General features: G+C 44.6%; 1 protein-coding gene across 1 annotated transcript in view; it reads left to right on the top strand.

The window, feature by feature from the left end:
* The window catches only part of LOC308161206 (metabotropic glutamate receptor 7-like), a gene marked incomplete at both ends in the record, with an annotated part of 57,960 nt that overhangs the window by 13,402 nt on the left and 17,687 nt on the right, over window positions 1–26,871 (top strand). Inside the window, 6 exons of the mRNA XM_080535187.1 lie at window positions 8,615–8,831; window positions 15,415–15,550; window positions 16,151–16,305; window positions 17,778–17,920; window positions 19,822–20,021; window positions 26,140–26,275. Coding sequence (XP_080391313.1) covers window positions 8,615–8,831; window positions 15,415–15,550; window positions 16,151–16,305; window positions 17,778–17,920; window positions 19,822–20,021; window positions 26,140–26,275 — 987 coding nt within the window. The remainder of the gene's footprint in view (window positions 1–8,614; window positions 8,832–15,414; window positions 15,551–16,150; window positions 16,306–17,777; window positions 17,921–19,821; window positions 20,022–26,139; window positions 26,276–26,871) is intronic.

A 26,871-nucleotide genomic window follows, 5' to 3' on the forward strand; every position in this document is an offset into this window, starting at 1 on the left:
AATGACTGAAAGGGAAATGGGGGAGGGAGGGGGGGAGGCCTGGTAAAGGGAGGCTGCCTGGGGTGAGAGTGACGGGGAGAAGAATGGGGGAGAGCGGGAGTGAGATCAAGGACAGCGAGGGAGTGTGTGTGTGTGTGTGTTTGTGTGTGTGTGTGTGTGTGTGTGTGTGTGTGTGTGTGTGTGTGTGTGTGAATAACTAGGGGCAGATTGGCTTGGCTCAGGGAAACTGGCAGCCTCTTTGGGCAGGAAGTGTCTGCTGATCATCTGTGTGGGAGTGTCTGCATGCAGAGAGAGGGAGGGAGAGACGGCTGGAGCTCCCCGTCTCCACTGCAAGAGAGAGAACGAGGAGGCGAGGGGCAAGTGAATGGCCAAGGGAGGAAAGAGAGAAGAGAGAGAGAAGGTGAGAGAAAGTCAGAGAGGGGTTCGATTTCACTCTCTTATCTAGGGTGTGGGTGTGAAAGAGTGACAGACAGAAGAAGCAAAAGAAGGAAGTCAGAAAGAACAGAAAATGGAAAGAGAGAGGGAGACAGAGAGAGAGGAAGAGAGAGAGAGCTCCTATTGGCAAGACGACACTCTGGTGTGGAGAGATTACCAAAGCCCAGCCCGGGGTTCCGTGTATGGACACAGTCATTACCTCTGCCCTGCTGACAAATGGCACTGTCATCTGAATACGAATCTCCTGCCCTCTAATTCCTCTCTCTGGCACAGTTTCATTTTCAGCTGTCCCTTTGATTTATCAGGAAGTACTTCAAATTTGATAATGGTTCACTATCTTAATAGGCATGTATATTGTACACTATATACAGTACATTCTATTTACACTACTGTACTGTATACCTGTTTTGTAGCACTGCGTGGCACCCAAGTTGTCTGCGGAGGGAGTTTTTTTTAATTCATATTCATCGTTTCTTTCAGTGTTGGTTTAGTAAATGGACTATGAAACCGATCCAAGATGGCCCCTTGTCCAGATCACATAACCAGTGTGCAGCATGTCAAAGTGCCGTGGTGACAATCTGTGCACTGGCATTCAGCCGCAGACAGTATGAGGTTAGAGTTTGCTCTGTCGGAACCCACTGTCAGTTCCGCCGTCACCAGGGAGACTGTCACAAACAGCCCAGCAGAGCTGATGTCAAGATATACTTAGAATCTAATCATGCAGTAAATAGCACCACACGGTTTCCTACAAAGGGAACTGGCTGCCTTTTTTCGCTCCGGAAAATAAAACACATTTCAACTCTGTCAAATAAAGTTTTGAGTTCCTTGTTCTCTTTTGTTGTTGTTGTGAATTACTCCTAGATTAATCAAGACTAGGCCAGGTTTCTGTGGCGAACTCTTAATTTATGGTGACAGAACTCAAAGACACTGGGGCTAATTGTGGTGCTGTGCGGTATGGAAGATTACATTTCCTGATCTGAAGGATGGGCATTTGGTTAACATAAAGGGTCGGTTTTGATTTCGGTCCCCTACGGCGCCATTGAATCCAAAGTCCACTCTGTTGAAGTCAAGTCCCTGACCATTGAGATGGTCTGTTTCCTCTTATCCAACAGGATGAAAGATTTTCATCTCTCAGATGGCGAGTATAGATGCTTGCCATTTTCCCCACACCTTCAAAAATGAGAGAGAATAAGGAATCTATCTGGGCAAAGTAGATAGTGAACTCACTAGAGCTTTCTATCTTTAAAGATACAAAGTTAGCATCGGGTCACTCTCTGCATTCAGGAAGAATCCTAATCTATTCATTGAATTAACACAGCAGGAGGAAAACAAACGGTTACCCATTGTATGGTTGGTCTGCTGCTTTGTAACCTGCAGTATGTCAAATAAGGGTGGAAAGGGCAAGCCACACTCATTTACTTTGCACATAATATGTATTCCTGCTGAAGTAAATGTATATACAGGGGTGCACATAACTTTTTGGGGCCAGTGCTCAGAGGAGCATCTAGGGATGCTGCTTGGTGCTCCCCGAGCTCGCGAGTCACGACCCGTCCCACAGGATGGATATAAAAGGGATACATGGATAACTTGTATTAGCAAAACGACATTTATTCATAAATAAAGATGAACGAACAAATGATTGTGTGCAAAACAAAAGAAACAAATGCAAAATCAAATGACTGCTCTTTAAGCATGAAAGTCTGTCAGACTCCTTTAAACACAATGAAATCAACTGACATCTCTTTAAGCACTAACTGAATGTCTGTTCTTTAAACACAATGAAATCAACTGACATCTCTTTAAGCACTGCTCTGTTCTGTAAACACTGAAATCAACTTTTCAACAAAAAGTTACAGCCTAAGCATTTATTTATGCTACAAGCTTAATCATCATCATCACTGCTCTCTTGACTGTTGTTAATACTGTCCTCAATTTCAACCATGGTAGAGGATGTTGTAGGCTATCACTTTAAATAGCTCATTATTTTGATTGTGCAACACATTTTTTTTCTTCTAATATGATTCCCAACCATATTCCCTGAGTCAGGGGTCGAGGTGCAATAATGAAGCTGTAAAACAAACGTCTGAACGCTTGAAAGCTTCAGAGAAAAGAAACGTGTCCCTTGGTGTTGTTTTTCCTTTTAGCGACGAGTCGTTCGGGACTGAATTTTCACGTGGCGGCGAGATAACCATGCGATACGCGGAATGAAAGTACAAGTTGTACAAGTTGCGATACTTTCCGAATGTTTGGGTGTCGTCGGTCGACTGTTGTGATGGATTACTCGTCGGGCCTTCGGCTGAGGGGACGGCAAATAGTTACTTAGTGGGGCTTGCAGTGATGCAGCAGTCAGCAGTTGGATTTTGAGGAAGTAAATTCCTCTCCCAGCGCTTCCAGCTGTTGGTGCGCAAGAGCGCGTTCATGTGGCAGATCTGCCGCGCAGCATGCATTTTGGCGACGCATGCGCACTGGCGCACCAGTTATGTGCACCCCTGCGTATATAACCTTTACACAGTAACCCAGCTTGGTCACCTTTCCACATAAACACATTTGAAAATCTCAATTAATGTCAGTAAGCAGATTGCTTCTCTCCCCTTTTTTTTTTCTACTGTACCTGCCTGTCTGTCTGTCTGTCTGTCTGTCTGTCTCTCTCTCTCTCTCTCTCTCTCTCTCTCTCTCTCTCTCTTTTTTTTTCTCTCTCTGTGCCCCCCCCCCCCCCTCACCCTCTCTAACTGTCTCTCTCTTACCCTCCCTCTCTAACAATTTCTCTCTCTCTCTCTCTCTCTTTCACCCTCCCTCTCTAACCACCTCTCTCAACCTCTCTCTCTCTCTCTCTCTCTCTTTCACCCTCCCTCTCTAACCACCTCTCAACCTCTCTCTCTCTCTCTCTCTCTCTCTCTCTCTCTCTCTCTCTCTCTCTCGCCTCACTTACGACTTCAGCGTCAGATTCCTATTCAGGGAGGGAGACAGCCGTTTGCGGTGGTAAATCAATAAAACAGTGTCGCCTATAACAGACCTCTGTGTTTTCATGCCATCGATCCTGTCAACCCAAATACATTTAAGAGCAAGGCAAGCGATTACCCGTAGCAATCCTACTTTGATCCATACGGCAAATGACAGGTGCCAGACGTCAGCTTTGGGTAATTGTACTGCTGAAAAGGGGCCATTGTTAATTTGTGACAGCAGCTGGTGAAAGCTGAAAAATTTAAATACATTTCAACATTGTTGAAAATCAATGACACACTCGCTAGTCAAGCCAAAATATTGCAGTGCAATGGATTCGGTGAGTAATCCCCACTACTACCTAGTTAGTGTAGAGTAGTGGGGATTACTCACAGAATCCAATGCATTGCAATGTTTTGGCTTGACTAGCGAATGTGTCATTGAACTTCAACAAAGTTTCAGAATAAAAGTCCAAAATGTTGATTGGTTGCCGACTTGTTCCCGCTTTCACCAGCTGCTGTCACATTTCATCTCTCTTCTCTCTTTCTCTCTCTCTCTCTCTCTCTCTCTCTCTCTCTCTCTCTGTCTCTCTCTCTCTCTCTCTCTCTCTCTCTCTCTCTCTCTCTCTCTCTGGAAGCAGTGTCTAGACTGCTTCCAGAGCTGCAATCACTACATTACCATAACCTCTTAAGCCAACGGGCCCAAATTGTGCTTTCATTTGATTATGTCATTATTGATTACTCATTTTTCATTTTTTTCCAGATTATTACAGTTTTTCTCTGTCGCTTTAACATGTTTTCTCAAAGCATAGCTCATTTTCTCTTAACTCTTAACACAAATCCAAAAACTCACACACCGTCATCAAATGACAAACACACACCGTCAAATGAATAGACACTTGTAACAAGCAATTGAACACTGATGTGCACAATGGAAAACACTATGATCAGCGGAAAACAGTAGGCTACTATGATAAGATTATCAGTAGGGCTTTTGCATTTTCAGTGTTACACGTGTGTTTGCCTATGAGGAGTGTGATTGTGTGATTGGTGGTTTGAGTTGGTAGTGTTTTCCATGTGAACACAAGAGATTTGATCAAGGAAGAATGTGCCAAATGTAGAGAATTGTATTTAGTGTTTTGTTAACTGTGTGTTTTAGATCTGCAAAATGAGTGATAAGCAAGAAATGTGTTTGTCATTGTGTGAGAATTGGTGTGAGATAAAATACACCAGTTTCAGTTTTTTGTCATTGTGTTTGAGGTTCCAATGTTAGTGTTAAAGCGATAGAGAAAAACTGTAAAGTGCAAGAAATTGTAAGCTTTCAAATGCAGTGTCATACATTGAAATCTGAAAATAGATGAATTTAATAATAATTAAATAATAATAATAATATTATTATAATAATTAGATAATATGTTGGTCTACCTCTAACGAAATAGCGGAGAAACGCACTCTGAATCAAAACACAGGCCAAACAGCTGCTAATAGCAAGTGCTAAAAAGGAACATCGCTACAAACATCTAGCGGCATGTTTAGCACACCACAACATGCTGACAGAACATCAACATGCTACGAACACATAACTACACATAATTAGATGATCACACAGTCCTTGCTTTTTGAACACGAAAATGTGTTTACAAGCCATGTATCACATAGTAGCCTATGGCAGACAAGACAGTGAATCCAAATCACTATCTAGTTCTATTTTGTGATCCTAAAACTGTTGTTTGTTATTTCAAGGGGCTCTTCAACCTTTGTAATATGCAAAAAAACGGAAAAAAATTGAATTATTATTTTATTTTTTTCATTTGCCCTTTTTACCAGATCGTGTCACATATGTATAATGTTATAAGCAGGTCAGTTAGTTTTTTTGTCTTTTTAGGTGAACATTAAATAGGGCAGTCAGCATAAGAGGTTTTTAAGACCACTGGGCTTGAGAGGATGTACTAATTGAAGTGATTATGTATTGTTTGGAGCAACAGGCTGGAAAGTAGATTCCCTGTGAGTCATTGAAATACTCTCATGCTCTCTCTCTCTCTCTCTCTCTCTCTCTCTCTCTCTCTCTCTCTCTCTCTCTCTCTCTCTCTCTCTCTCTCTCTCTCTCTCTCTCTCTCTCTCTCTCTCTCTCACTCTCACCAATGGTAATCATTTCACTTGAGACGTTTGTATTAACTTACTGCAGTAATTCATTGTAAATTGGGGATTGGTACATCATTTCATCAGTCCAAAACAGATGGAAAGACTGTTCAAAACAGTCTGATACAATGATGTTTTCCCAATCACTGGCCTTATTGGGTGTTTCTTTTATTTAAAAGTGGAACCTGTTTGAATTGTTAAAACAGGAGTGGGGCACCAGCATGTTAAAGCAGGAGTGGGGCCCCCAGCATGTTAAATCAGGAGTGGGGCCCCCAGCATGTTAAAACAGGAGTGGGGGCCCAGCATGTTAAAACAGGAGTGGGGCCCCCAGCATGTTAAAGCAGGAGTGGGGCCCCAGCATGTTAAAACAGGAGTGGGGCCCCCAGCATGTTAAAACAGGAGTGGGGGCCCCAGCATGTTAAAGCAGGAGTGGGCCCCCCAGCATGTTAAAGCAGGAGTGGGGCACCAGCATGTTAAAACAGGAGTGGGCCCCCCAGCATGTTAAAGCAGGAGTGGGGGCCCCAGCATGTTAAAGCAGGAGTGGGCCCCCCAGCATGTTAAAGCAGGAGTGCGGCCCCCAGCATGTTAAAGCAGGAGTGGGGCCCCAGCATGTTAAAACAGGAGTGGGGCACCAGCATGTTAAAACAGGAGTGGGGGCCCCAGCATGTTAAAGCAGGAGTGGGGCCCCCAGCATGTTAAAACAGGAGTGGGGCCCCCAGCATGTTAAAACAGGAGTGGGGCCCCCAGCATGTTAAAGCAGGAGTGGGCCCCCCAGCATGTTAAAACAGGAGTGGGGGCCCCAGCATGTTAAAGCAGGAGTGGGGCACCAGCATGTTAAAACAGGAGTGGGGCCCCCAGCATGTTAAAACAGGAGTGGGGCCACCAGCATGGAAGCTAACCTATAGTACCTATAATCTACTGGAGGAAGACATAATTAACTTTCAAAATATTGTAATTTAATCCATCCATTTCACACGGATACTGCAAATTACAAATCTGCATCTCACTTCATTTGTAGTCCATTAGCCAGACGGAGAGATCGGGTGCATGGGTGTGAAATTCTAATCACTGACTGTTTACAGACTGCTTCTCTTTGGCGTAATAATTATTGATGCTGCGATACTTGCGCCAATGGTTTTACTGATTCAGGGTTTAGCTCTTAGCTCTCCTTCAGACTCAGAGGAGGTCAGAGTGGTAATTAAAAAGCACAGCAATGGAAAAGTAAAAGCTTGCACCAAGAAAGGATGAACACATTCCTGGAGTGCTTGAATTTAGTGTGTTATATCAATAGGCCAAGACGAGACTCTCACTGGACCGAACCCCAAAAACAAAACATTGCCATCCTAAATGATTGTCCCTGCTGAAACAAGCTTTGAAGAGAAACGGGTTTCAAATTCCTTTCAAGCCCTGTTCCTGATAAATAGGATGTGACTCACCAAATCTATAAGACCTTTGGGGAGGCCGAGTGCATAACAGCATTGTTGAGATAGATCTTCTATCAAACACTGCAAATAGATACATTCTACATTGGCCTCCCGTTTTTTGGGGAGAGAGAGGGTGCTTTTAAATGCAAATAACCATCACTCTCTTTTTCCATTACTTTGCGTTTCTCTCCTTTGACCCGGCACACTCAATCCAGGCAGTGCTGGAAGTGGTTTAGCTAGTAACATCTCACAATATTCCCTCCCCCTGAATTTGTGTAATTGCATTACGGGGGCTGATTTTGTAATTGGGTATACTTGGCCATTCAGCAGCGCATATTAAGTTGTCTTAGAATGCCGACCTCCCTTTTCCACTCCTCCATTTGTCGACTTTACACTGTTGACCCCCTTTGAATTGTGGGTCATCGCGTTAACTCTCTGGTTTGTGAAGCTGTGCTTTTGAATTCCCATCAGTGAGCTGCTGTGTCTGTCCTCATTCCTGCGATTCCCTCCTGCATGTCCAGCCGCTTTTCTAGTAATCTAATAGAAATGGATGGCAGTCATTTGGAGCTTAGATGAGACTGTGACTCTGGGTTAACACATCACATCTAGCTTCAATGTCTGAAGTGAACCATCCACCTGGAGTAATGCGAGGTGGCCATTTTGGACCCGAAACCACCATTTCACCTTTTGGAGATTGCAGTTGGGAGGGGTGAGGAGACAGGAGGCTCGCTGACTCATAGGCTGACGGGATGGGATGACTAGCATAGCTGTCAGGGACGTGCTCAGACGTGGTCATCTTGTTGTTCAGTTGGTAGAGCATGGCGCTTAGGTTGTGGGTTCGATTCCCCGCTGGGATCGTACTGAAAAATGTATGCACTCACCGAGTCACCGTTCAGGAGGGCACTTTGTGATCGGCATGGTGACGGGGCAGGGTTTGTTAATCTTCGGCACCCTCCCCACCACCCCTGTAAACATCACTGATAGCAGCGTGGTGTGATAAGGCCTTATCAGAGTGCACCAAATATTGAGTTTGTTTCCACAGTCTCTTCACTGATCCACCTCTCTTATCACCAGTAGATTTGATCTATGAAACGCTTTTATACAAACAACCACAAAGCTTTTAGTAATGACCTCATATCCATCAGGTATTTCCCTTTTCTCTACCATACTGCGCAATATATTTCATTCCCTGCTGCTGTGGTGGATGTGTGTGTGTCTCCTCTTGATGTGTGTGTGTGTGTGTGTACTCTATCTGACCTGTTGATAGCGGTGGACACCCGGACTCTTCTGAGGTAGTGCCATGGTATCCATGTTTACTACTGGGAATCAGGAGCAGCTCTAATGATGATAGCTAATGGTAACGATGATAATGGATAGCATTTACATAATGGCACTCATCAGGTTTCAAAGCACTGGGTCGATGGGGTGGACGGGGGGGCGGGGGGGGGGGATGTGGGAGCCTAACACCTAGCCACCCACCACACTCTTATCCATAGCCATACAGCATGTTCCTCACACATTAACCTGCCGTAGTGAAATACAGTAAACATAACGTCCTCTTCGTCTTCCTCTTCCTCTTTCTCCGCCAATCAGATCCCTCAGATCAGCTACTCTGCCACGGTCCTGTGAAGTAAAAACATAACCTCCTCTTTCTCTTCCTCTTCCTCTGCCAATCAGATCCCTCAGATCAGCTACTCCTCCACTGCCCCGGAGCTGAGTGATGACAGGCGCTACGACTTCTTCTCGCGGGTGGTCCCTCCTGACTCCTTCCAGGCCCAGGCCATGGTGGACATCATCCGAGCCCTGGGCTGGTCCTACGTCTCCACCGTGGCCTCGGAGGGCAGCTACGGAGAGAAGGGCGTGGAGGCCTTCACACAGCTCTCCAAAGAGGCAGGTGAGTGACGGCGATCACAGGTGAGGGGGGGGGGGGGGGGGGGGGGCAGGTGGTGAGGAAATTATGTCATGAAGGCTGAGACTGTATAGTGGCTATGTAGCGGAGGTGGTTTGGAAACCATGCTTGTGTGATTAGCTTGCCCGAGACTTGAACACTTGCCCCCTGCTAGTGCCTAGGTTTTAGTTCGGTGGGCTATGCTGGTGCTGTGGCCTAGTCTTGGGTTTTTTGAGTCCTTTTTTTCCACACTTGCACAACAGCAGATAAAACAAATACTCTTATTGCACACAGGAATACTGTAATGTAATAAGTACCACTGTACTGTAGGTCAAGCATAGGTGAAGGCTGGAACTTTTCAGGTTATTGTATGAAGGAATCAATTATTAATAGTCTTGGAAACTTCTGAGCAGCATAGCAACTTCTAGCTCTGTATGTGTCCTTGGAAAAAATACATGTTTGAAAGAATACAAAGAGAGTTTGTTGGTGCTGGCAATATCTGTGTGGAGAACTCACAATCCCATTTCCTACCCAGTGACAGTGGAGGCGTTTTAAGAAAGGATGACCCATTTCATCATCTGGGCTGGTGAAATTACACTTCCTGATTCATGGCCCTGCATTCATGCAACACCTCCGGAAATAATGCTACCACGACAAGCGAGGTTACTTCCTGGTTCTCACCTTGACCTCTACACAGATCCTAATACATTTCAGGTGATCTGTAGCTACAAGCTCCTATCTCGGCCGCTTTCAATCCCGGCTCTCTGTACATAGATGGAGAAGGCTAATGATATCCCACGGCCAGACATGAATATTTCATCTGGGCCCGTCCATGTGCAGTCTGATCACTCGTTAAAAATGTTAAGAGTCTGTTGTGGCTTTGGTGTCTGTTCGTGTCTGGAGAGAACAGCTGGAGAAGTCACCTGTGTGTAGGACTGAGAGAGAATTGGGGGAGGGAGACCTGATGATTTAGTGGTTGTTATTGGAGGTTTCATTGTGACTTGTTACATCCTCGGAAGCATATGTCATATCTGCACCCAGATTGGTTTCTCTGTGGTGCTTTCCACTGGTGTATCTAATAGCGAAGATCACATTCTACAATTATGATTTGACTTTAGAAACATCACAGGCGAGGGTGTATGAAATTACACAGTAGGATATGGTTGTTGTTGTTGTTGTTGTTGACTCATCTTTTGCAGCAGAGCTGCAGTGAGAGAATAATACCTCTGCGTTCATAAGGAAATCATATTGGAATTATTGCTTTCAATGATGCACCAGAGGCGATGCGTTTTTTAATAAAAGCATTGATTAGATAACAGCAACAACTGTACATTTATAGGATCAAAGACGTCGGCATTTACAATATCACAGACTGTACTGCATGAATTTGAATAAATAACACACTGCATCATTTTGCACCAAGGCGGCAACGGTTGTAAGAGTAATAAAATAACCCCATACCATAGAGAGATCAAGAGCAAAATCCTAGATACACCCACAGTATGTTTTTAGAGTTGATCCGTAGGGCCTTGAGCTGTTTTGTGGGCTCCAGCTTTTCGGTCAGAGTGAAATGTCAGATGCATTAGTAGGATTCTCGCCTCACCACTTCAAGGAGAGGCCCATCCACTGGACTAATGCAATATGGCTGCCCATTATCCGGAGCAGAGACGGGGAGTGATGGTCAGCTCCTATCGATCCTATCTGGTTTCCACTCTCGTCTTCTTTCTCCCTTGTTTGGATAGTCTTCCACCCTTACGGTTTCATTCCGATGAGCCTTCTTTGCTTTGTAAGTTGAACAGGGAAATATTAATCTTGTTTGTGTGTGTGGGTGAGTGTGTGTGTGTGTGTGTGTGTGTGTGTGTGTCTGTTTGTGTGTCTGGATTCAGTCCTGAGAGATTGAGTTAGCTTTTCTCTTTGATAAACACACTTATGCGAGGGCGTTTGAGGAGAAACTCCCACAAAACATCATTCTCTAATTAGTTGCAGGGAGCTGCCAAAACCACTAGTTTGAACTGCGAAAAAAAACTGTCAAAATAGAGTCTAAATATTTAACAGCGGGAGAAGATATATGAAAGATCAATTTATTTTCTGTCGGTCTTTAAATACAGTATGGAGTTACTGAAGCGGTTTGCCCTCAGTATTTGACTACACAGTTGCATGCATTCTCTGAAGAAGAGCCCTGTTAAAATGGAACAGTATGCTTCTACAGCATCCCCGCCTCTATTCTAGAATGCCAAGCAGTGTGAGCAGCTGTGAACTGGAATGCAGAATAAAGAAGTGCACGCACACACACACACACACACACATACACGCACACGCACACGCACACACACACACACACACGCACACACACACACACACACACACACGCACACACACACACACACACACAAACACACGCACACATACGGTACTTAGAGTAGGTAAAGGCATTCCGTTTCTGTGGGCTCCCACTTGTGCCGAAGAGGAAAGTAGAGGAAGCCGTTCTGCCTCTCTGCTCTCGAGGTGATAAATATAATTGGAGCATTATGGATCTCCCCGGAGGCTGGGGTACAGGGCTGTGGCTGTGGGGGGGGGGGGGGGGGGGGGATGGCGGTGAGGGGTTAAATGGGAGCTCCCTCCCATCCTGGAGATCATTTTCGGGAATCTCCAGAAACTGGGATGAATAATTGAAGCAGTTAATGCAGCACATGACCTGTGTGACTCATCAGTAGAGGACATCCAGGAGCCTGATGAATGACATCATCATTAGTTTTTTATCTGTGATATATTAATCAAAGGGGCAAATGTATAGAGCACCGAATTAGAGAGCAGATGATTTATGATGTAGATACTGTACTCTGGGTTCATCATGAATAAATGGGATTATTTACATTGATTGAACTTTCGACATAATATTGGAATAAGAGAAATAACCCTGAGGATTCCCTGACGGGCTAGTTTCGCAAACTCGAAAAAAAGTCAAGGTTTAAATAGAACAGCATGAGGAGCTCAGCTCTCCATTGTCCGCTAATCCTGACATTTATCTTTCAAGTTATCAGATACAGATACACCGCTGTCTTTTTTTTTTTTACTGTTTAATATTTTATATAGAGGGCACAAACAAAACAATACAACGACAAAGACAATATTAAACATACACAGCAAGAACCCCAGAGCTGATTGAAACCCCCACAGAACCCAGACAGGACCACTGGAACTATGAAGACTCCGTGGAAGCCCATCCAACTACCCCCCCCCCCCCCCCCCCCGCTGCACATACAGTAAACAGTCACAGTACATACACTAGGGGTTTGGAGAAAATACAAATAAATATAAATAATAATAAATCTAAAAATCTAAAAAACATGTCGCTCAGATATATTTATAATAGAATTGAGGTATGGACGTAGATATCATTACATTGCATTACATTGTTGTCGTCTAGCATAGGCCTTCATCCAAAGCGACCCACCCAAAACCCCACCAAACAAGTACCCTGGAGTCAGATAAAGCATACATTTACCAAGCAAGAATCCTTAGGGGAAACCTTGCAGTAAGGAAGATGACAGGGCAGGTCTAATATATAGTTTAAGTAGGGGTCCCAAGTTTGGTAGAAACTGTCCGTCTTGGAGTGTAACATGCAAGTGATATATTCATTGGGAATGCAGTCCATTATGATATTATGCCAAGATTTTTTGGAAGGGGGAGCTTCCTTTATCCAGTATAGCAGAATGTTTTTCTTTGCGGAAAATGTTAAGAGGTTGAACAACACCCCTGTCTTTAGGACTATCTCTGTGAGTGGGGGAGCTCTTTCATGTCCACAGAATCTCTGCCAGTGGCAGGTGAAGACTGTCAGAACCCTCAGTACAGTATTCTGGCAGTGACGGTTACTGTTCTGGCACTGGTCTCTTGATCATGGTTGACTGGCAAGAAATTCTGCAACCATTCAATAATTTAGCCTCCACTGCACAGAACTGGTCGGCAGCCTTTAGGGCAATCTGGTCCTCACAAAATGTTCAGGCCTGGTGCTTCCGTGAGGAAGCTGCTCAAAATGCTGCTTATCTTCATCGCTGGCTGCTGTGGCTGATGTCTTTATCACTGTGATATTTCCATTGGCTGTGGTGGCTTACATTATGTCTCTATCATTGGCTGCTGTGGCCTATGCCATCTATCATCGGCTCTGCCATTGGCTGCTATAGCCTGCCCTACAGTATGCCAGACATTGGCTGTTTTGGCTGTTATGTTTGCCATTGGCTGCTTTGGCCTATGTATGCCATTGACTAAAATGGCCTATGGCAGTCATTGGCTGAAATGGCCTATGTCTGTCATTGGTTGAAATGGCTTATGTCTCTATCATTGGCCCGTGGCTGCTATAGCCTATAGTATGCCTGACATTTGCTGCTATGGACTATGTCTCTATTATTGGCTGATATGGCCTATGTTTCTATTGTTGGTCTATAGTATCTATGGTCTATAGTATCCCCATGGTTGGCTGCTATGGCCTAGGCTATGTCTCTGTCGATGCCTGATACTGTACTGTCCCCTTTCTCCCTCTGCAGCACACGAAGCTCCGTCATGACAGTGTCAGGCATACATTTTCATGAGACTTTATAGCACTGTGCTGTGAATGTCTTAAAAATCTCGATTTACATTTCTGTCGAATTAATCCCTCTCCATCTAGGATAGCTTCAGACAGACAGTCAGACAAGACAGGCAATCGGAGCTGAAAGGTCGCTAATACCTCTCGAAGAATTAGCCATAGTACAGTATTACAGTTTCCCAAAAAGGAAACCTCTTTGTGCTGTCGTAAGCCTCCCGGAGCCCCGAAGAATCATCCTGGAATCTCTGTGCTAAAATAGAGCTTTAGAACTGTCCCTGTGAGACCGCTCGGTGGCGGCTGCTCCACAGCAGGCCCCGTTTCATTTTAACAGGATGCCTCAATCCCCGAAGCATTACCCAGGCTACAGCGAGGTGCTCTGTTTTTTTATGTTTTGTTTTTTTTCCACTTAAGGAGGATTACAAGTCCTTTGTGCTTGTGTGCTTCGAGATGCATTGTACTCGCAATCAGGAATACTTCTAATTCCGTGGGCTGTTCCGTGGGCTGTTGGTGATGTGGGTAGGTAGAGGTTCAGTGGCAGTACTTTAGCTGGCTGCTGCTACTACTGTCGTCATTAGACGTACGCCACAATAAGCAGAGGCTGGAGATGTGTGTTCCTCCAGCTAAAAAGCTGTTTATATCAAAGTAATGAGGCTGACAATGGGTAGATTCCTCCCATTTTCTCTGTTTACGCATGGAAACCCAAACGGAAAGGTTATCTGGTGGTAGAGTGTTTGAGTGGAAGGCATTTTAATTGGTTTGGATCGAGAGCCAAGTGTTGACTCAGGATCAAGTCTGCTGCTGTAGTTATAGTTATGATGCACCTCAGCACAGGTGTACAGCAATGTGTGTTTACTCAAACTGCTTGAAAGGTTAAGTCGGCCCACTCCCACACCTGCCAGTAATCGGGGTATTTGTTAAAGATTATATTTGATTTCAGTATGCAGATAATGAGCTCTTGAATATGAGCTGATGTTGACAATTCCGTCAAACTTTTTAATTTGCTGACAGTGACAGTGGCTAGACAGTGGCTAGTTTTTTTTTCCTCTCACAAAATGGTGGCAGTGTTCCTATCTGCACCTACTCTATATTTACCTCCGCCTACACTGACGTATTGGTCAATATTTAATCTTGACCTTAAATGGATGACAGCAGCAAATTAGATATTATAAGGCCCTTCATGGGAGACACAGATAACCATGTATTAATGTAAATGATTGTCTTAATCAATATTTCCTCAAGGACAATGGCCAACTAGGTTTTGGGCATTTCTCTGAGGTGACTGTCACGGGCGGGTTGCCAAATATCTAATAACTATTTAGCGACGCACAGAAGCAATCAGTACCTTTCACCCTGTACAAACTCATTAGTGGTGACCTGTCTGAAAATGATTCCTTGTCAATATTAATATCCTCTTTGTATGTGTAGCTTGTCTCCCAATCTGATTGGTTGAGTGACCAATGAGGGATGTTTGATATTGAAAATAAATGGAAGGACAATGGAGAGAAGGGAAATGTCTACATGTGAAGTGTGGTCTTTTCATCTTTTACTTTTTTGCACATCTCTCTTTTATTTAAATTGATTTACTTTTGAAGAATTGTCCTTTTAATTGCTAATGGTATGCACTTACCGGTACTGTAAGCCACTGTCACTCAGGGAGTTTAAGACCTGAAGGTAAAAGTGATGTATTTGGCTATTCTTTTTACACATATTACACATTTTAATTAGATGGCAAGAATAGAAATCCTATAGCAAAGGCACATTCTAAATCTGAGTCTGGCACCACCACTTTGTTTGAACGCATTCCATATGGCTCTGTTCTACATGAGAAAAGATTAACTTCAATCTTGACTTGAGGGTTTTTAGTGTGTGTGTGTGTGTGTGTGTGTGTGTGTGTGTGTGTGTGTGTGTGTGTTTGCAAGTGTGTGAACAGATCTCAGAGCCTTCATCATCATCATCATCATCTCTCTCTTTCTCTCTCTCCCTCTATTTCTCTCTCTCTCCCTTAAGGTGGGATCTGCATCGCTCAGTCTTTGAAAATTCCCCACAACCCCAAGGTGGAGGATTATGACAAGGCTATCCAACAACTGCTTGAGACACAGAACTCCCGAGCAGTCATCATATTTGCCAGCGAGGAAGACATACGGTGGGTACCACAGTGCAGTACGTCTGGGAACAACGTTGTTTAGGGCCATTGATGACTTGCCATGTTGAGTTGTTTAATCTCATAGGAGAAACACTGGAAGACAGGTTGGAGGCTCCGACAGATTCATTGTGTGTACGGGATGTCGGCAATATAAACATGCCTCACATAACATAAACAAAAACATGGCCTCGGAGGAAAACAGAAAATATGGATGACAACAAACAAGATCTATTGTTTCATTTCTAACACCCCATGGGAGATGTCTCTCTCAGTACAGAGCAAATCTAACATCCTGGTATGTATATTTTGTAACGCTACTACAGATTGATGGATGGATGGATAGACATAAAAAGTGAAAGAAATGAGTGAGTGTGACACAACAGTGAACAACAGGGGGGAGAGGAAGATGAGGAATAGACAGAAGAATGAGCTGGAGCTCCCTCCACAAAATACTGTCTCATCGGTCAATCTAAAACACGAACAAAATGCATGATAGAAAACTGGACCAATCGTCATAGTTTTGCTGTGTTTTCCTAATAGCTATTGGATTGCAATGTGTCCACTCTTGCTTTTCCCCAATTCACATGGCTGTCCTTGCAGGGGACTTCTCAATGCCACCAAGAGGGCCAATCAGGTGGGCCATTTCCTTTGGATGGGATCAGACAGCTGGGGGGCAAAGAGCAGTCCAATCCACCAGTTAGAGGACGTGGCTGGGGGAGCAGTCACTATACTGCCCAAACGCTCATCTATTAAAGGTACACACACATGCATGCAAGCATGCACGCACGCACGCACGCACGCACATACACACGCAGACATACACACACACACACACACACACACACACATACACTACTGTATGAAAATGAAATTTAAAAGACATTAGAAAGACATTCTGTTCCATAACTATGGAGCGTGTAGAGCAGCTTCCATTTCCCTTCCTCATGTCAAAACAAACCGATGTACTGTGGATTTATGAATGTCGGGTACGGAGGGAAAGGTGTTTGCATTCAAAGCCGATTGCCGAAGGCGATCGTACCATTTCTAATGGATAATAATCATGCAGCACTTAAAAGTTCTGCTCCGTGTGTCACAATCCTAATAACCAGTCATCACTACAATCTGGGAACTTAGGAAATATGAGTTTTATAAACCGTTCTTTAATTAGAAGGGTCTAGACAGGGCACTACAGAACATGGTCTGTTACAGCCAAGAGGCAGCAGCACAGGAGTGGATTAATGCACCATGCATCATTAATGGCCCTTTCAAAAGAAAATCAGCCGAAAATCAGCCCAGTCATTAGTGAGTAGTCGTTATCTGCCCTTTGAATGACTCCGCTAGTATAACTGAGTGGGCAAGAGAGAGAGGAAACCTTCAATGTGTGAAGACGACTGAAAAGACACTGAATAAGAAGAAGAAGGTTCAACATTGCACAGTACAACTAAATGTATTTTTACGCTCTAGAATAGAATAGAATGGACTTTATTGTCATTGCTACAGTACAGGTACCAAACAACGAAATTTAGGAGGGGTGGCTCCCCTGGTGTTAGGAAAGGGAAAAAAAAAAAAACACAAGAAGGGAAGGAGGCAAGGGGTCAGAGCCATTGAAGGCGACCCTGGAGCAATTAGGGGTTCAGTGTCTCGCTCGAGGACACTTCGACGCGTGGCCAGCCGGGATTTGAACCGCCGAGATGCCGGCCTTTACTCTACCGGCTGAGCCACAGCTACCTCACATAAATAAGTCACTGATAGAGCTGATACCTCATAATAATAACCAAGCGCTGTAATCATGGTTTTTACACAAATACAGAGACTGCACCTCAAGGGCTCACCACCCGTTAGGAAATAGGGTAGCGTATCCCCCATACTATACAATCCGCTGCATTCATTATGCATCCTGTTTCGTTAATTAATGTTATTTCCGAGATGAAAGCCATGATTAAAGTTCTAGGGGGGCAGACAGGAACCACTATGGTCAAATTAAGAGAAGGAGCGGCTGTGAGAGGAGTCTCCTAACGCCTAATGGCCAGCACTACTCTGCGCACACACACACACACACACACACACACACACACACAAGCCCCACTTCGTTTCCTCCAGGTTTGGATGTGTTAATAATTGGGCCGGAGCTGAAGGATTTTGCTTACTTTATTCTCCCCCCCCTACCACCACCACCCCCCCCCCCCCCTCCCCCCTCCCGCCACCCCCCATCCCCTCCAATCCTCAGGGTTTGATGAATACTTCACAGCGCTCACCTTGGAGAATAACCGCAGGAACGTGTGGTTCGCAGAGTTTTGGGAAGAGAACTTTGACTGCAGACTCCTCAGCTCCTCCAAACGAGAGGACACCAGCCGGAAGTGCACAGGTAATGTGTAGCTTGTTTATTTCTGTTCAGTTTCGAGACACACACACACACACACACACACACACACACACACACACACACACACACACTGTATGTTTCTGTAGCCAATGTCCTTCTCACTCCTGGTAAAGAGCCGTGATGTAGCCACCTTCTCATTCCATGCTAGTCCCAGGTGAATGTGTATGCAGATAGAGCTAGCATGCATACCATGCTGAACAGAGAAATTGTACAAAGAGAATGAAAGTAAGTCACACTACAGTATGCAAGTACCTCATTGTTCCTACTCCCAACGAGCTTTATTACCAACACTGTTTTCATCCCCCTGCAGACATCATTTCCAATGAGGTGTGTTGGGAGCACTAATGGTGTGCCAGTGTTGCTTACATTGCATCAATGCGAGTGACAGTTGACTTCTATCTTTTCTATGGGTTTCTCCTGGGATGTTGAACCGTCTGTGCATGTGGAATGAATGACTGTTGACTATCGTGTTTCAGACTGAGTGAAAGGGATTTGTTTGTTTGCGACTTTTCATTCATTTTAGTGTTGTTTGTTTTACCAGTCTTGCATCAGGCTTGCCTCCCCCCCCCACATACCATATGAAGAATTACAATAAAGCTTAACCCTCCTGTTATGTTATAGGTCATATTGAGTAGCGGTAGCTAAAGTGAATAGGGTTTGTTGTGTTCCTGCACAAAATAATTGACTTCTCTGTTGTTCCCTCTCTCACTCCTCTTCCCCCCTTCAGCTCTTTCCCTCATATCTGCGAGCGAGCGCGCACACACACACACACACACACACACACACACACACATATCATGACATAATACATAACACTATGTCCATTATACCATAAAATGGTTGCGGATGATGTGGTTTATAATGAAAACGAGTGGATAAATATAAGACAAATGTGACTTGGATGTAATAAAAAAAACAAAGACATTAGAAAGACATTCTGTTCCATAACTATGGAGCGTGTAGAGCAGCTTCCATTTCCCTTTCTCATGTCAAAACAAACCGATGTACTGTGAATGTATGAATGTCAGGTACGGAGGGAAAGGCGTTTGCATTCAAAGCTTATGCTCAATTGCTGCTAAAAAAAAAGGTTATGGGTGGGCTGAAATATATACTAAAGGGAGAGAAGCAAGAGGAAATGTCAACATGTATTTTGCCCTCCGATAATAATATTATCTAATGCATCGTGGCGAATTACTCCCACCCTCTTTTAAATGAATAAATTCAGCTTTCATATGTCACGTTTAATGATAGAATCTGTTCAAATGAGTACACTTTTGCAGTCCAAACCTGCAAAATCCCCAAATGCTTAGGATACTCCACCAAAGAAAAACAGCCATCATTACATATTCAGCTAGAGTCACAGCAGTGATATGTGAACACCTTAAAGAGAGTCTGTAGTGAAAGGGCAGAGCATTGAGGAGAGACCGTAAAAGAGCATGGAGCTGCTAACCTATACTAGGGACCGGTGTGCTGCTAAAGTTCATCATCGCCATGAACACTGTTCAGATGTGACAAACGTGATCCGAGGTTCTTACATCACTGTTGGATACCGAATGCACGTGGGATTGTGTCCTACCTGGGTTTGTCTTCTATGGGTAGCACATGGTCTTACAGCTCTGTAAAGTAAAATGTTTCTGTATTTATCTATGCACTGTAATAAGTGGGGCTTTGCTGTATTGATTTGGAATGATTCCAACTAAACTGCCAACTAAACTGCCAACTAACTGCTATATGATGGAAATAAAACGCTAACAAGCATCTACTGTAGGTGTCATGCTCTGCTGCCTACAGTGGGCGATGACTAATTCACAGTGTGAACTGATTGTCCTCTTGACCTCCCCTCTCTGCCCCCCCCGTCTCCCCCCACCCCCCACCCTCCTCAGGCCAGGAGCGCATTGGGATAGACTCCAAGTACGAACAAGAGGGGAAGGTGCAGTTTGTGATCGACGCGGTGTACGCCATGGCCCACGCCCTCCACAACATGCAGAGAGACCTGTGCCCAGACCACTCTGGGATCTGCTCTGAGATGGAGACGGCCGAGGGGAAGACTCTACTCAAGTACATACGCAACGCCACCTTCAAAGGTGAGTGAGGACTAGGTAGAGGTCAGAGGTCAGAGGGAGGGGAACTGGAGGCGTGCTGAGGACTGTAGTAGGTGAGTAGTTATGGCTGGGGCCAGATGGAATAAACAAGACATGCAGTATTTCTTATCCACACCGTCACCACATTGTACACATGTCTAAAAGTTTGTATTTTGTTGCTATCATTTTTGCTAGTTATTTCAATTGATTCCCCAGATACTGAATGTTATAGTTCCAATCATTTATGGGGGCTTAATTGTTGTGGCTTGCCTGGCCCTAGTTATAGGCTACTATAAAAGCCACGTCGCTTGACAGGCACACTTAAATCTTGCTTCTGTATTATACAGTATATAATAACCAGGATATTTCTCAAAATTGCATTGAATTCCAGGTCGGATGCATGATTCATGTCTATTGTCAGATATAAATTGAGCTTTTTCATAGGGCTATTCGTACAGCAATTTCTAAGGATAGGCTGCTCATTGTCACAACGAAATAACACAAAATAAGCGTTTCATTACGGATAACGATAATGCTTTCTTTGTCCACCACCTTCCTTACAAATATGAACAATAATCAGCCTCAGGTACATTGTACAGCAGCACAGTCAGCAGAGCACAAAACACGCTGGTGCTCTAATGTCTTGCAGTCTTCCAGAACATGTACAGTACAGTGCAGAAGGTCAGGTTGTTTTTCCATTTGTCCTCTCACCTGTAGCGGTACCTGTACTGCAGCCATGCCCAGCTCTGTGTACTGCTACTAGAATCATGTATAATGCTGCTGTAACGTATTCGGAATGACACTGACAAAGTGGTAGGCTCAGCTTGCGTGCTCTACCATAAAAAAATAAACTTGACCCTCTCTAACCCCCCAGTGATGCAATATTCACAAACTCTTACTGGCAAGCGAACATTAGTTTTCCTTTAGCTCTGACAGCCATACCTCAGTGCTCTTAACTGCGTTTAGGCCGGACCAGTGCACATTAGTGTGTGTGTGTGTGTGTTTGTGTGTGTGTGTGTGTGTGTGTGTGTGTGTACATGTGCGTGTGTGTGTGTGTGAGAGAAAATAAGAGAGAGGGAGTGCGAGAGAGAGAGAGAGAGAGAGAGAGAGAGAGAGAAAGAGAGAGCGTTTAAGCCTTGTTTGTTGATCTCCCTATTGTGCCGAAGTCACAAAGCTGAAGAGAAAGGAGAAAAAGAGAGAGAGAATAATGGTGCGAAAGAAGAACAGCAGTGGTGGATCCCCAGTCCACCCACACTGCTCGGCACAGCAGCCGTGCACTTTTGTCATGTCTTAGTTCAGAGCTTAGTTCAGATATGCTCTTAGTTCAGAGCCCCCATCCGAACGTATGAATCTTTCATCTTTTTCAGAGCTCTCACAAAGCCGTCTACACAGATCATTTTGTTCCCTTAGAAATAATAGGCAACGTGAAATAGAATGGAATTTGTAATGGGTTTTTATCTGCACAGACAGCGACGCTGCTTAATTATTTGCTTTAGTGCCGAGTGCCCAAGCATTTATTTCACTATGCGCCGTGCGCTTGTGGGTGCTTGTGGGTGTATTGCCATGAGCGTGGAACCTGTCTTATTTACTGCTCAGAGAATGCTATGTCAACACCTTGTCAACAACTCAGTGCAGTATGTCAACAACTCTATCGCGTGTTCGCTGGAAGCAGAACTGACATGTTGTTGACTGCAGCCCCTGTGTTTTTGTGTTTTGCCTCAAACTGGCGAGGATTCTTTTGTTACTGGCAGCTCTACTGTATGGGGTTTTCCTTTTTGTTGTACACTTCCCTTGAACCCTCTGTCAGAGAGGACTACACAGCACTGACTGTCATTGACAGGCGGCTGGCGTTAATGTACTGTATGACTGACTTATAACTGACTTAGCACGCTCGACTCAAACCGCTGAGTAGATCACCGTATTAGCTAGGCTTTTGCAAATGACTGACTATTATTTCAAACGCTGATGTTGATGATATTGAATATTTGATGACTAACACACCAGAAAAGAGGGTCTTGAACACAGTAATGGCAAACGGTGGTTCGGGAAGCCCAACTGTACTCTGTTTTCCTCCAAGCGTCTTGTGTCTAGTGTAGATACATTCAAACACAGTCTTTTTTTTGCAACACTTCTGCTTTGCTTGCAAGAGGTGCAGGGGGGGGAGGGGGGGGCAGGAGGCAGTTTGGCCTGGCTCTTTTGTAGAATGTTCAATGACAAATGTCCTTGGTAAGAAACTTGAGGGAACTGAAAGTCCCTACTGAACCGAACAGAGGAGAACAAGCTGTACCTCCGCAAGCCAGGAGCCCTACACCAACACACAAAGGCGAAACGTCCCCCAAACCATTTTAGAAAAAGGTGTTATTGGTCTTTCCCCTTTTACACTTTTTATAGCCCAAGCTATTAGGCCAGTCAATTCCCATGGCAAATGTGATGTGAGTCCCCCTTGTCCCATTTCAGAAATGGTATCTCCGCACACGTCTTTGAGTTATTGTATGCCGGGCCAAGGTTAACTCACTGCTGAAATGAAGTCGTTCAGTTTCTACCACTATTACAGTCTGAGTAGTGTTGTCCTCCTCTGTACAGGAGGCTCGTCAACAAAGCAACACGGCTTCTTTTCTGAGGGGCACTCGCTTCTTGTTTCATTGCCTAGACAGCAATTTTATTCTCAGGGACGGTTTTAGTAGAACAGCGCCATACACACATTCAGTATGTACGCCACGGGTGTGATGGTGGTAGAAATAAAGGGGGGTCAAAAAATGCTGGATACCTCCAACACAAATAAGTGCATAGACGTGCATTTACCTTCCACTCTAGCACGGATGTACATGCACAAACCCTCACACACACACACACACACACACACACACACACACACACACACACACACACAGACAGACACACACAGACAGACACATACCTTGCAAATGTTTTCCACTTTCCTCAAATAAGTTGTTTTCAGGTTTCCTTTACTTTAGCTAATTAGTGAAATCTGTCATCCTCTGCTTGAGACAGCCCGCTACAAACTGACACCAGATGGGGAGCGTACGACGCTTTGGCTGACCTATTTATCTGTCTTATCTCATTCTCCCCGTGTCTTCTGTAGCCCTGTGATGATTGAAATGCTTGGCTTTTGACCTGAGGAAATGTGCACCCATCTTGTGATTTTAATGGACAGATGTGACGATATGCGACTTCACACAGATGTGATGTGATGCTATCCAGATCTCAATGTGACAGCATCTGGTGAAAGCGGGAACAAGTCGGCAACCAATCAAAATGTTCTGAATGTTCTTCTGTCACAAATGATGTAGGCCTGGCCCACAGATCTAATGATGTAGGCCTGGCCCACAGATCTAATGATGTAGGCCTAGCACACAGATCTAATGATGTAGGCCTGGCCCACAGATCTAATGATGTAGGCCTGGCCCACAGATCTAATGATGTAGGCCTGGCCCACAGATCTAATGATGTAGGCCTGGCCCACAGATCTAATGATGTAGGCCTGGCCCACAGATCTAATGATGTAGGCCTGGCCCACAGATCTAATGATGTAGGCCTGGCCCACAGATCTAATGATGTAGGCCTGGCCCACAGATCTAATGATGTAGGCCTGGCCCACAGATCTAATGATGTAGGCCTGGCCCACAGATCTAATGATGTAGGCCTAGCACACAGATCTAATGATGTAGGCCTAGCACACAGATCTAATGATGTAGGCCTAGCACACAGATCTAATGATGTAGGCCTGGCCCACAGATCTAATGATGTAGGCCTAGCACACAGCTCTAATGATGTAGGCCCGACACACAGCTCTAATGATGTAGGCCTGGCACACTGATCTAATGATGTAGGCCTAGCACACAGATCTAATGATGTAGGCCCAACACACAGATCTAATGATGTAGGCCTGGCACACAGATCTAATGATGTAGGCCTAGCACACAGCTCTAATGATGTAGGCCCAACACACAGATCTAATGATGTAGGCCTGGCACACAGATCTAATGATGTAGGCCTAGCACACAGATCTAATGATGTAGGCCTAGCACACAGATCTAATGATGTAGGCCTAACACACAGATCTAATGATGTAGGCCCAACACACAGATCTAATGATGTAGGCCTGGCCCACAGATCTAATGATGTAGGCCTAGCACACAGATCTAATGATGTAGGCCTAGCACACAGATCTAATGATGTAGGCCTAGCACACAGATCTAATGATGTAGGCCTAGCACACAGATCTAATGATGTAGGCCTAACACACAGATCTAATGATGTAGGCCCAACACACAGATCTAATGATGTAGGCCTGGCCCACAGATCTAATGATGTAGGCCTAGCACACAGATCTAATGATGTAGGCCTAGCACACAGATCTAATGATGTAGGCCTAGCACACAGATCTAATGATGTAGGCCTAGCACACAGATCTAATGATGTAGGCCTGGCCCACAGATCTAATGATGTAGGCCTGGCCCACAGATCTAATGATGTAGGCCTGACACACAGATCTAATGATGTAGGCCTGGCCCACAGATCTAATGATGTAGGCCTAGCACACAGATCTAATGATGTAGGCCTGGCCCACAGATCTAATGATGTAGGCCTGGCCCACAGATCTAATGATGTAGGCCTAGCACACAGATCTAATGATGTAGGCCTGGCCCACAGATCTAATGATGTAGGCCTAGCACACAGATCTAATGATGTAGGCCTAACACACAGATCTAATGATGTAGGCCCAACACACAGATCTAATGATGTAGGCCTGGCCCACAGATCTAATGATGTAGGCCTAGCACACAGATCTAATGATGTAGGCCTAGCACACAGATCTAATGATGTAGGCCTAGCACACAGATCTAATGATGTAGGCCTAGCACACAGATCTAATGATGTAGGCCTAACACACAGATCTAATGATGTAGGCCCAACACACAGATCTAATGATGTAGGCCTGGCCCACAGATCTAATGATGTAGGCCTAGCACACAGATCTAATGATGTAGGCCTAGCACACAGATCTAATGATGTAGGCCTAGCACACAGATCTAATGATGTAGGCCTAGCACACAGATCTAATGATGTAGGCCTAGCACACAGATCTAATGATGTAGGCCTAGCACACAGATCTAATGATGTAGGCCTAGCACACAGATCTAATGATGTAGGCCTAGCACACAGATCTAATGATGTAGGCCTGGCCCACAGATCTAATGATATAGGCCTAACACACAGCTCTAATGATGTAGGCCTAACACACAGCTCTAATGATGTAGGCCTAGCACACAGATCTAATGATGTAGGCCTAGCACACAGATCTAATGATGTAGGCCTAGCACACAGATCTAATGATGTAGGCCTAGCACACAGATCTAATGATGTAGGCCTAGCACACAGATCTAATGATGTAGGCCTAGCACACAGATCTAATGATGTAGGCCTGGCCCACAGATCTAATGATGTAGGCCTAGCACACAGATCTAATGATGTAGGCCTAGCACACAGATCTAATGATGTAGGCCTGGCCCACAGATCTAATGATGTAGGCCTAGCACACAGATCTAATGATGTAGGCCTAGCACACAGATCTAATGATGTAGGCCTAGCACACAGATCTAATGATGTAGGCCTAGCACACAGATCTATTGATGTAGGCCTAGCACACAGATCTAATGATGTAGGCCTAGCACACAGCTCTAATGATGTAAGGCCTAACACACAGCTCTAATGATGGAGCTACAGTGTGGGCTAGCTTTGGCACATGAGGGACAGGTGCGGTACATGGCTGTCCTGCTCAGCAGGGAACTAGCTGACCTGCCTACTGAACCAACATGATGAGGGAACGGGATATGGGTCATGGTCATTATGAATGGCCCATATACCCAGGAACACACACACACGCAAACACACACACACACACACACACACACACACACACACACACACACACTGTAGCCCTCATGGAGCACCTTTCGAATACAACAAGGTTAAACGACAATCATGTTGTTGTATTGGTTTTTGTACAATTCTACTCTACTGTATAAAGCCTCTAATTACTAATACACTCTTTCTTTCATCCCTCTTTTTCTCCCCCTTCGCTACCTTTGTCTTGTAGGTAGTGCGGGCACCACGGTTTTGCTCAACAAAAATGGCGACGCCCCTGGTCGCTACGACCTGTTCCAGTTTCAACTGAGCAACTCGTCCTCCCCTGAGTACAAGCCGATTGGCCAATGGGTGGAAACACTTCAACTCAGGGTGAGTTAATTGCCTACAATTAAGAGTTCACCAACCATATAACCATACCGTATCTGATGACTAATTTTAGAGCATAGTAAATACAAACTAGACATTTAAAAGCCATGAATAGCTGACCATGTGTTGCTCTCTTTGGCAATACAATGACAAATGACTCACAGGAAAAAAAACACCCAGTATAATTCGTTTCTCCGGACAAATCGAGAGACATTTTTATCTTAAAGGATCATCTGTGATGACAAACAGCTGCAGCTGGTGTGTCTAAATGTGGTTCAAATTAACTACTGGCTTCAGCAACTGCGAAAATAATGTGAAAGAAAAAGCTATGGCAGCCATATCAGTCCAAGGTGACGAATCTTGCCTCCTGGTCTCCATAGCAACAGTGGTGTTGGTCTCATTACCGTTTCCACACAGTGTGTAATCAGGAGTCTCTCAGAGAGAGCTACATTCATTGTCCAAATAACAAATTACACCACGATGCCCACAGATAAATGGCAGATGATAATCTCTAGAGACAGCATAGAAACAACCCATTTGTCACACTGCTACAACAGAGAGGACCTGTACAGTAATGCACACACACTATAGCTATTCGA

Source organism: Nansenia antarctica (assembly GCF_963989245.1).
Source record: "Nansenia antarctica genome assembly, chromosome: 6".
In the NCBI taxonomy this organism is placed as follows: domain Eukaryota; kingdom Metazoa; phylum Chordata; class Actinopteri; order Argentiniformes; family Microstomatidae; genus Nansenia; species Nansenia antarctica.